Below are 12,813 nucleotides of genomic sequence, written 5' to 3' on the forward strand. Positions count from 1 at the left end.
TTAACCGAAATGAGTTTTCAAATGATATGAACTTTCAAACGAAATGACACTTTCAAACGAAATGAAATGTCATTCGTGCGAAATCTATATAAAAGACCCTTTTTGTGCGAAATGATCAAACAAAATGATTTTTCAAACGAAATGGTCCATTTCATGCGAAATGAACAAGTGTTTCAAGCAAAATCGTAACTTTCACATGAAATAGTTCATTTCGTATTGAATGAACTCAATTTTCAAACAAAATGCTGCTCATTCACACGAAATGGAGTTTTTGGCACATTTTTATCATTTTTAGTCCGAATTTAGGTCTGATTCTTTCAAGGATTTGTTAAAACAGTGTTTTACACGTTATATTCAAAGATCAGTCCATTTTGTCCGTGGAATCATTCAAAAATCCAAGAATGAGTAGAAGTAGAAAGTTCTAAGCACTGATTCAGCCGATTTGACTCATCCTGAGCTCTGATACCACTTGTAGGATCGATATACGACCTGAATGAGTCGATCAGAGTCAAATCAAAGTCAATAGAGAGGCGGAAACACTCTAATAACTGAGAATCAGTGATAGAATGGTGTAGAAACAGAGATATACATTTAAAATAGGTTTTTCATTGATTTTCAACTTGAATACGCAGTGAGAAATTTACAGCACTTCGTTACACAGTTCACCAATTCGTACCAAATGAAAAACTAACACCTCATATTTATAGGAGATTGATTTCGCACGAAATGGTAGGATCCATTTCGTACGAAATGGCCAAGCTTCATTTCGTACGAAATGGCCAAACACCCATTTCGTGTGAAATGACTTACATACACGCATAACTTTATATTTTGACACTTTTGACCCTATTACAAGCTACCGACAAGACCTAAACTGTTGACGTAGGCGATAGACATTATGCACCAACAAACCCCAAACCCTTTTTATCAGTACTCTTTTTCAAACTTGCTTGAATTTGAGTTCTAACTAATGAAGATTTTCCAAATTTGTCTAACTTTCCTTTAAGTTCAACAATTTGGTCTTGTGCAACGACCAATTCCCTGCACTTATCAGAAAATTCATTAGTTTTATCCTTTACAGTTTCATGAGCTAAATCAATGACCTGTAACAGTTCATTGACTTTGCTTGTTTCGTACGAAATGGCCAAACACCCATTTCGTGTGAAATGACTTACATACACGCATAACTTTATATTTTGACACTTTTGACCCTATTACAAGCTACCGACAAGACCTAAACTGTTGACGTAGGCGATAGACATTATGCACCAACAAACCCCAAACCCTTTTTATCAGTACTCTTTTTCAAACTTGCTTGAATTTGAGTTCTAACTAATGAAGATTTTCCAAATTTGTCTAACTTTCCTTTAAGTTCAACAATTTGGTCTTGTGCAACGACCAATTCCCTGCACTTATCAGAAAATTCATTAGTTTTATCCTTTACAGTTTCATGAGCTAAATCAATGACCTGTAACAGTTCATTGACTTTGCTTGTTAAACTGTCGATTTCTTGTTCATTTGATTTGAGTTCATTTAAGCAATTTGACTCTCTTTTAATCAAAAGAAGATTTGACTCTTTTAATTTTTCCAATTCAGCTAACAGAATTTTGTTCTGCTCCGATAGTCTGTTAACTTTACCTTGAAGTTCAGTGCAATTATGACATGTATGACTTACAGGTTCTGATGTTACCGTCACCTCTGTTGTAAGTTCATTCACACCATTCAAGCTCTTTGAAACTTTTGTATCCTTCTTCTCTTCTTTCACAACATCTGCTTCTTCATCTAAAGCACGACCTCCTAAACTCTGTCTTGATGAACTCTGATAACGTTTTTCTAAAGCTTCCCACACCTCTCTAGAAGTCCCATTTATCTTGAAGGCATGTTTAATTCCCTCAGGCAAGGACTTCTTGATCACTGCTAAAGCTCTCTTCTCAGCATCAACCATAAGTTTCTCAGATTCATCCATCATCTCATAAGAAATCACTTTCACTCTTCCTTCAATACAACGTGTAGGAGCAACATATCCATCAATCATACAAGTCCACATCCTTGCATCCTCACTTTTCACAACTACCTCAAACTTGTCTTTCCAGTCAACATATTCTTTGACGTTTATCAACTTTGGCCAATTTTTAACTGTCTTACTAACATTGTCCATTTTAACCATCTTTAACACGTTTTACCGTAACCGTACTGATAAAACCGTACAATATTTTTCCGAAAACTGTTTTTACCAAATTACACCGTTAGAATCGTCTCAAAATTACGTATCCAATGATATATAATGGCCAAGCTTCATTTCGTACGAAATGGCCAAACACCCATTTCGTGTGAAATGACTTACATACACGCATAACTTTATATTTTGACACTTTTGACCCTATTACAAGCTACCGACAAGACCTAAACTGTTGACGTAGGCGATAGACATTATGCACCAACAAACCCCAAACCCTTTTTATCAGTACTCTTTTTCAAACTTGCTAGAATTTGAGTTCTAACTAATGAAGATTTTCCAAATTTGTCTAACTTTCCTTTAAGTTCAACAATTTGGTCTTGTGCAACGACCAATTCCCTGCACTTATCAGAAAATTCATTAGTTTTATCCTTTACAGTTTCATGAGCTAAATCAATGACCTGTAACAGTTCATTGACTTTGCTTGTTAAACTGTCGATTTCTTGTTCATTTGATTTGAGTTCATTTAAGCAATTTGACTCTCTTTTAATCAAAAGAAGATTTGACTCTTTTAATTTTTCCAATTCAGCTAACAGAATTTTGTTCTGCTCCGATAGTCTGTTAACTTTACCTTGAAGTTCAGTGCAATTATGACATGTATGACTTACAGGTTCTGATGTTACCGTCACCTCTGTTGTAAGTTCATTCACACCATTCAAGCTCTTTGAAACTTTTGTATCCTTCTTCTCTTCTTTCACAACATCTGCTTCTTCATCTAAAGCACGACCTCCTAAACTCTGTCTTGATGAACTCTGATAACGTTTTTCTAAAGCTTCCCACACCTCTCTAGAAGTCCCATTTATCTTGAAGGCATGTTTAATTCCCTCAGGCAAGGACTTCTTGATCACTGCTAAAGCTCTCTTCTCAGCATCAACCATAAGTTTCTCAGATTCATCCATCATCTCATAAGAAATCACTTTCACTCTTCCTTCAATACAACGTGTAGGAGCAACATATCCATCAATCATACAAGTCCACATCCTTGCATCCTCACTTTTCACAACTACCTCAAACTTGTCTTTCCAGTCAACATATTCTTTGACGTTTATCAACTTTGGCCAATTTTTAACTGTCTTACTAACATTGTCCATTTTAACCATCTTTAACACGTTTTACCGTAACCGTACTGATAAAACCGTACAATATTTTTCCGAAAACTGTTTTTACCAAATTACACCGTTAGAATCGTCTCAAAATTACGTATCCAATGATATATAATGGCCAAGCTTCATTTCGTACGAAATGGCCAAACACCCATTTCGTGTGAAATGACTTACATACACGCATAACTTTATATTTTGACACTTTTGACCCTATTACAAGCTACCGACAAGACCTAAACTGTTGACGTAGGCGATAGACATTATGCACCAACAAACCCCAAACCCTTTTTATCAGTACTCTTTTTCAAACTTGCTTGAATTTGAGTTCTAACTAATGAAGATTTTCCAAATTTGTCTAACTTTCCTTTAAGTTCAACAATTTGGTCTTGTGCAACGACCAATTCCCTGCACTTATCAGAAAATTCATTAGTTTTATCCTTTACAGTTTCATGAGCTAAATCAATGACCTGTAACAGTTCATTGACTTTGCTTGTTTCGTACGAAATGGCCAAACACCCATTTCGTGTGAAATGACTTACATACACGCATAACTTTATATTTTGACACTTTTGACCCTATTACAAGCTACCGACAAGACCTAAACTGTTGACGTAGGCGATAGACATTATGCACCAACAAACCCCAAACCCTTTTTATCAGTACTCTTTTTCAAACTTGCTTGAATTTGAGTTCTAACTAATGAAGATTTTCCAAATTTGTCTAACTTTCCTTTAAGTTCAACAATTTGGTCTTGTGCAACGACCAATTCCCTGCACTTATCAGAAAATTCATTAGTTTTATCCTTTACAGTTTCATGAGCTAAATCAATGACCTGTAACAGTTCATTGACTTTGCTTGTTAAACTGTCGATTTCTTGTTCATTTGATTTGAGTTCATTTAAGCAATTTGACTCTCTTTTAATCAAAAGAAGATTTGACTCTTTTAATTTTTCCAATTCAGCTAACAGAATTTTGTTCTGCTCCGATAGTCTGTTAACTTTACCTTGAAGTTCAGTGCAATTATGACATGTATGACTTACAGGTTCTGATGTTACCGTCACCTCTGTTGTAAGTTCATTCACACCATTCAAGCTCTTTGAAACTTTTGTATCCTTCTTCTCTTCTTTCACAACATCTGCTTCTTCATCTAAAGCACGACCTCCTAAACTCTGTCTTGATGAACTCTGATAACGTTTTTCTAAAGCTTCCCACACCTCTCTAGAAGTCCCATTTATCTTGAAGGCATGTTTAATTCCCTCAGGCAAGGACTTCTTGATCACTGCTAAAGCTCTCTTCTCAGCATCAACCATAAGTTTCTCAGATTCATCCATCATCTCATAAGAAATCACTTTCACTCTTCCTTCAATACAACGTGTAGGAGCAACATATCCATCAATCATACAAGTCCACATCCTTGCATCCTCACTTTTCACAACTACCTCAAACTTGTCTTTCCAGTCAACATATTCTTTGACGTTTATCAACTTTGGCCAATTTTTAACTGTCTTACTAACATTGTCCATTTTAACCATCTTTAACACGTTTTACCGTAACCGTACTGATAAAACCGTACAATATTTTTCCGAAAACTGTTTTTACCAAATTACACCGTTAGAATCGTCTCAAAATTACGTATCCAATGATATATAATGTCAAAAACCAAATTCGGGATTTTCCAGAGTCTTCTTTTTCTTTTTTTTTGTCCTAAAAATCAACCAAGTCCAACCGTGCAAACGGTTTGTCGAGATGAGCTACGAATCACTTTCTATTTTCAAAAACGTTAAATACTCTATACGTATCTAATTCCTCTACAAAAATAAATACTCCACCTTTTAATTATGCTAGATCTTAATTCCTCTAGCTAATTTTGCTGGCAAACCAAGTTAATTTCGATGGGTCACGCTAATTATGCTGGTTAACCAAGTTAAATATTCTGATAGAGTAATTAAAAGTATGCTGGTAGAGTAATTATAATTATGCTGGCTTATTAAATTCGTTGCACAATTACGCTGAACACTTAATTTCACTGGTTAATTATGCTGATCAGATTAATTTCGCTGGTCTGGTCAACTTCGCTATTACGACGACTGTTAATTTTGCCGATCACCATAATAATGTCGCTAAGGACAATTACACGGTTACCAAAGTTGCCTTTGGATTTTAATTTCGCCGGTCACCGAGTTGCTAGGTCACAAAATCGCTGGTCTGTCAGAGTATTTATCCGAAATCAGCAAATTTGCAAGAACCAAATCTTTTCAAAATTTCAGAAGATTTTATCCTTATCTCTTATCAATTTGCAAAAGACCAAATCTAAGCTGTTGTCACAAATATGCACCAACAAACTGATTACGTTTACGCATCAGTTCGTGTATAACTTTCCAGAAAGCGATTTAAAGCTCGAAATTGAACAAGAATTGATATGTACAAAAGATACACGTATTTATACAAATCCCAAGTATGAAATACAAGATTTCATTGGTTTTGTATTTGTATGATGGTCAAAGAGGCACAGATGTTACAGTCTCCCCTACTTTAGGAAATTTCTTCCCGAAATTTATTTGTAGGAGCCTGTCTAAATAATTGTGTTAAACAATTGTCTTGCGCGGAATCTAGAGTCTTTGTCTATTTGCATAGAGTAACCCATCAAAGATCTCCACGTAAGGCATAACCTTATCATTCCCTAAAAGGGTGTTTCCTTAGATAAAATAGGAAGTGGGAACGAGAGATTTGATTAAATGATAAGACCAAATTAAACAATAGTGTCGAGAGTATCCTTTAAGAATCTAACTATTAAACAGAAAGATCTTGTAAGGATTTGTATTTTATTTCTGTGACACCTGTGTCACTTCAACCATCAAACAAATACCAAACCAATGAAATATTGTATTTCATACTTGGGATTTGTATAAATATGTGTATCGTTTGCACATATTGATTCTTGTTCGATTTCGGGCCTTAAATCGCTTTCTGGAAGGTTATACGCGATCTGATGCGTAAATATAACCAGTTCAGTGCAACAAACACTTCGGAATAGTGAAATAGGCTTAACATACCTTAAATAACCCTTACATAACTTAGAAATAAGTTTTGGATGGTTTGGTTTGCCGAAATCAAGTTTATTCGCTTACAGGGACTAAATTCGACAAACTGCGAAAGTATGTCAATTTGTACTGTAACAGACCTTCCGGAACTTGATCATAAGTTAAATATGCCCTAAATATCCTTTACATAGCTTAGAAATAGGCTTTGAGGTGTTTGGTGCGCAAAAATAAACTTTATACTCATTCAGGGACTAAAAGCGTCAAAAAGTGCATAAGTTTGCATTTTCACGCATATTTTACGTTCTGAATACTTCAGGACTTCCAAAAATTTATCTAAGTATTAAAATATTTTATTTTAGTGTTTGGCATAAGAAAAATCCATTCGTCGCGAAATTTGGATCGTTTTTCGCGTTTATGCGCATTCCGTCGTAATTAACCGAACAACGCAACCGTACGACCAAACGAACCGACATCCAAGATATTTTTGAGCACATTTTAAGTTCCCTATACTTTAACTTCATTTTAGAGCTTTGAAATGGGGTCGGGGCTTAAACGTGTCAAAAATGCATCAAATACCAAGTTTTGGGGCTGCAGGGACCAAAACTGCCAATTTTGAAAGTTGCTGACCTGCAAGGTCCTTACGGTCCGTATGGACCTTTGCTTACGGTCCGTAAGCATGTCCCAGATCAGCAGAATTGGTTTCCAGCTTGTTCCAGCTATTCCAGACCTTTGCTAATGGTTTTTCATCAATCTATGGGCTATTTTTGATGGTTTTTAAGTGCCCATGGTATCCAAATACCATGTGCCCACTTGTACGGCTTAGATCGAAGCTCAATCTTCGAGAAACGATGTTAACGGCTCTTGAATTCCTATAAATACCCACCCTCATTCATTCCTCCAACTCAAACTTGATCTGATTTTGGCTCTCTACGTTGAAGTTTATGCTTCATACCTGAGAGTAAATCGGATCAAGAGCTTGCGGGGACCTTCTGTAAGTATTCTTTCGCGTTTTTCATTCGTTTTAGCGTTAAAGTCAAACTGCGTTTGACTTTCTGCATTGACCAGTTTATGGTCAATGCGAAGTTCGTTTGAACTTCATAACGTGAGCGTAATCACGATGGTTATAGTCCCTAGTGACTATACCTACTGATTTCCACGTTCTCTAGGCTCAGTGACGAGTCGTAGTTTCGGCCAAAATGCGTTTTCTCACGTATTTTGTAACCAAACTACTCTAGAGTATTAAAGCCATTTGTTTTAATACCAAACCTGTTTTCTAACTTTACTAAACATGTTCTAGCATGTTTAGCTCGTCGCTTTTAGATTTATGATTGTCTAGGGTCGTAAAGGTAAGCGATCTAAACAATCGCTTATACTTTCGAACCCGACCCATTTGGTCGACCATTAGGGTCCGACCAAACACATTAGGTGACCATAGTTGTATAGGGAATAACCTTCCGAGGTTATACCTTATGGTCCCGTCGTTTAAGTAGTTGTATGATAGGTAGTTTATATGCCTTAGGTAAATTACCAAAATACCCTTTTTACGCATAAATTCATTTTAAGCATATGTGACCTAAATTTTGACATCTAAACTGATTAGGAAACTATATTAGACATGTTAAGGCATATTCTACTTGTCATAGGACTAGTTAGGCGGTCCGAACGCGTTTTACGCGAACGACGCGTTAAAGTGGCATAAGCTACATAAACGGGTCGTAACGGGTCAAAAGCACTTAGGTTAGGTTTCATTTTAGTATGTAGGCTTTGTTAAACCATATCATGTGAGTTCCCATACTCATTTGGTTTACGAAACCTCATACTATCCAATCTCCCGATTTAGGTCCGGTTATTTATGTAGTTATCTATATAGGGTGCCGTTTGATTTCCGTGATCCCTCTAGCTTTGCTTGGTTGTTGTTCAAGACTTCTAAGCACCCTCAAGTGAGTACATAGTCCCCTCTTTGACTGTTTTCCAAACATTTTGGGGTGAAACACATGTGCCTACTTGTTACTTTCATGTTTTTCGTGTTTTCACATCGTATACTTGCTATGTTCATTAGTACATTATTAGTACATGATTTCATTATGTTTTTGCTATGTATGTCCATTGTGTGCATACTTAGTACATCGTTTTACATAACATTTCATGCTATGTATGTTCATCATACTTAGTACATTTTACATCACATGCTATGTATACCCATTGTGTGCATACTTAGTACATCGTTTTACAAGACATTTTATGCTTGGTATCATGCTATGTATGTCCATCCGTCGCATACTTAGTACATTGTTTGTGCATTCTTACCTATGGTTTGGTTGTTACATATTTCACTTGCCATACATGACATTATGTTTACACATTACTTGATTAACATTTGACAATGGTTTAGACATGGGCAATTTACATTGGTAGTTTATGTGGGTAAGTGATTTGAGTAACGAGACGTATGTAATGTGATACAAGCATGGTGGATACGCCGCTGGTACTTCCTATATATAAGTGCTTGTATTATATTACATGGCGTAGCGTTATTTAAATCATTCATTTGGATTTATACATTTTTACACAAATAACATATTTTCACAAGACATTGTTTTACAAAACAGTTTGTTTTATACAAACTCATTTTTACTTGGTTATTCATTTAACCTTACATCATTCTTTTTAACTATACATATCTATCATCGATTTTCAAACATTTTATAAAAGCAAACACTTAAACTGGATTCATGACAAGTTTTCATTAAACATTTTCGTAAACCAAAGTCATGAATCCTATTTTCACAAAACCTATGTACTCGCCGGCATTTTTATGCTGATGTATTTTCACATGTGTTTCAGGTACGATAGTTGATAATATTTGATGATGATATTGATGCATGCTCACATAGGATTGGATGAGGCCTTAGTGACATTAAAAGATGCAAGACTAGTTAATTTTTGTTATGTTTCTTTATTGTTAAGACATTGTAACTCATTTAATTCAATAAAACGAAATTTGTTTAATCCATGGTTGTGAAACAATGATTCTGTTACAACACTCCCCGACGTTTCCGCCACGTTTTGTTGTTTTACGTGGTCGGGGTGTGACAGAAAAGTTGGTATCAGAGCTCGAGGGTTATAGGGAATTAGGTTATTAGTAATGCTTTGACCTAGACTATAACCTTCCTAGGACCCTAACGCGAATTTACTTGCGTTTAGTCATAAAACAATACCGTCACTTATCCTTAAGTGACAACCACAACGAGAACATAAATTTAAATCTGCCTTGAAAACTAATCATCTGTTCTAGGATGATTGATTACTAGGTTTTGAACCCTTTGTTATAAGGTTTCGAACCCTTTAAGTTTTCAAAATTCCGTCAAAGTTTGGGTCTAAATAATGTGAACACGTGCAAACTGGAAGAGTGGGTGCCTGTACCCTGAGTTTTCTGTCTAAGGCTAGACTGTTCGTACAAATCCGTAGTATCGGACCAGTCACTCTTACCTGGGAACTCTTGCGGTGAGTGTCCACTTATAGGCGAGCATGTCTTCGCGATACATTATGGGGACCTATTTACTTTGATTCAGCCTTTGTGTGTCGTTTGTTTGCTTCGTGGTTCAAACAAATGACCATCACCCATGCTTTTGGTCGGTAATTTCCTATTCTTACCCAATGCCATTTCACTTGTTTCTCTCTCTTGTTTCCCTTTTAGAATGCCGCCACGACGCGACAATCAGATTCCTAATGAAGAACTGGCAGCTATTATTACACAGCAAATGACTGCTGCAATCCCGAACATCGTTGCTCAATGCAACCAAGCTCTCAACAACAATAATGCCCCCTGCAACTTCAAGACGTTCAACTCAGCTAAGCCATCAAAGTTTTCTGGGTCTCAAGGAGCGACTACACTTCTGCAATGGTTCGAGAGTCTAGAGAGCACCTTCAGACATGTTCAATGCCCAAACGAGCGAAAGGTAGATTTCGCATCTAGTGTCTTTGAAAAGCGGGCTTTGACATGGTGGAATGGTGTAATGAGAGATAGGGGTGCCGATGTGGCACTGGCTCAAACGTGGGAAGAGCTTCGAGCTCTGATGATGAAGGAATTCTGTCCTCTTCACGAGATCAGGGCCTTGGAAAGGGAATTCGACGATCTTAAGCAAGATAGCGGTGAGCATCGAGCCTACACGGATCGTTATGAGGAGCTGAGCCTGTTGTGTCCTTCCATGGTTACGCCTTTGGATAAGGCGATCGAGAAATACATTGATGGTCTCCCTGACCCAGTTCAGGACATTGTTACTGGTAGTAATCCTACCACAGTTAGACAGGCCATTGAATTATCTGCTACCCTAACCGAATCTCAGATCAGAAAGCGCAAACTTTTCCGGAAAGGTGACAAGAAACAAGCAGCTAATATTCAGGAGGAAACCAAGGAAAGCAAAACCGAACCCTCTAAGAAGTGTAAGGCTTCGCAAAATTGTGCAATTGCTGCACAACCCAACCAAAATACCCTTAACCAACTAGCTCCACCTCCTGCGAGGAAACCTTATGCCGGTACTGCACCGATATGCAACAAATGTAATGCACACCACTTAGCTCACCTACAGTGTCGTTTGTGTGCATCATGTGGGTGACTCGGTCACCTGGCAAATGTTTGTCGATTTACCCCAAGATAAGGTGGTCCAAACCAACCTCAAGTAAATCCTGCTCAAGCTCGTTTTCCCTCAGGTTCTTGCTTCAACTGTGGCGAAATGGGCCATTTCCGAAGAAATTGCCCAAAGATTGCTAATGCGAATCCAGCGCAAGGATGAGCATCAGACCGACTAGAAGACAATATTATATAGAAATAATCAAGCATTATGTGTTATTTTCTTTTATTGTCAAGGTCCATGAAACAATTGTTGTTGTTTATAAATAAATCTTTTTATTTTACATTGCAATGTACAAATGTGATGGCATGTATAAACAACGTATCCCCTACAAATACCGACAATCAAGGAGCCGTATTCCTTGAAGAACATACTACCCCCAAAATCTTTCTATTTTATAATCTCTTGCGTTTTCCCACGAAAACTCTAAGTACTCGTTTCTCCCAAGGAAATGAAGTACAAGGCGCAAGTTACAACTCTGTACGGATACCCAAAATACCACTATAAATTCTTAATAGGGTACCGAAGGGTATTTCCGTATATCCTAAAATTTTCGTACCTTAATTCGAATATTGCGTTTTCTTGAAAACGAAATCGAATCTTTGGTAGATCATTCTATCTCTATAGATAGATTCTTGAAAATGATTAAAGTGCCAAATGAAATCCACGAATTGGATTCCTGGTGTACTTTAAGTATCCGCGTCCAAAGATAACAAATTAAAAGTTAAACTTAACAATTTTGTGATTATGTGCTTATGTTCTCCCTTTATGTTCTTGGTGTGATCCAAATTTTGTTATCCAAATCCTCGTAGAATCTTCCATATCTTCGTATAAGGGATTCATAGTAGGATATCAAAAGGTACTACCTCAATCCTTAATGGGCTTCAACGTTATAGTTAAAACCCTTGGATTATAAAGTACTATTCCAATATTTAAAGACATCATGTACTGATGTAATTAAAGATTCCTCTTGGGTAGTTTAGTTAAAGAGATCATTCGTTGATCTAGTTAAAGAGATTGGTTCGGCAATCTAGTTAAAGATATCATGCGTTGATATAGTTAAAGAGGCCCTCTGGTGGTCTAGTTAAAGAGATCATTCGTTGATCTAGTTAAAGAGATTGGTTCGGCAATCTAGTTAAAGATATCATGCGTTGATATAGTTAAAGAGGCCCTCTGGTGGTCTAGTTAAAGAGATCATTCGTTGATCTAGTTAAAGAGATTGGTTCGGCAATCTAGTTAAAGATATCATGCGTTGATATAGTTAAAAAAGCCCTCTGGTGGTTTAGTTAAAGAGATCATTTGTTGATCTAGTTAAAGAGATTGGTTCGACAATCTAGTTAAATATATCATGTGTTGATATAGTTAAAGAGGCCCTCGGGTGGTCTAGTTCAAGAGATTATTTGTTAATCTAGTTAAAAGATCCTTTGGTGACCCAGTTAAAGGGACTCTATTGAAGTCTAGTTAAATCACCACAGGATTACTCGTTTGATCTTTTCAACTTCATGTCTCAAGCCCTCACAGTTTCCTCTAAATAAATTTCGGGACGAAATTTCCTGAAGTAGGGGAGACTGTGATACCTGTGTCACTTCAACCATCAAACAAATACCAAACCAATGAAATATTGTATTTCATACTTGGGATTTGTATAAATATGTGTATCGTTTGCACATATTGATTCTTGTTCGATTTCGGGCCTTAAATCGCTTTCTGGAAGGTTATACGCGATCTGATGCGTAAATATAACCAGTTCAATGCAACAAACACTTCAGAATAGTGAAATAGGCTTAACATACCTTAAATAAC

The 12,813-nt window shown here is 36.7% G+C and overlaps 1 protein-coding gene across 1 annotated transcript in view; it reads right to left on the reverse strand.

Annotated features, from left to right (window-relative positions):
• Nucleotides 1-3,599: 3,599 nt before the first annotated feature.
• LOC110931403 overlaps nt 3,600-12,813 on the reverse strand; it is an 87,387-nt gene continuing 78,173 nt past the window's right edge. Inside the window, exons 4-6 of the mRNA XM_035988060.1 lie at nt 4,379-4,870; nt 3,981-4,171; nt 3,600-3,744 (exon numbers count right to left, since the gene is read on the reverse strand). Of these exons, the coding sequence (XP_035843953.1) occupies nt 3,600-3,744; nt 3,981-4,171; nt 4,379-4,870 (828 nt within the window). The remainder of the gene's footprint in view (nt 3,745-3,980; nt 4,172-4,378; nt 4,871-12,813) is intronic.

This window comes from Helianthus annuus, chromosome 3 (genome assembly GCF_002127325.2).
Source record: "Helianthus annuus cultivar XRQ/B chromosome 3, HanXRQr2.0-SUNRISE, whole genome shotgun sequence".
Classification (NCBI taxonomy): Eukaryota; Viridiplantae; Streptophyta; class Magnoliopsida; order Asterales; family Asteraceae; genus Helianthus; species Helianthus annuus.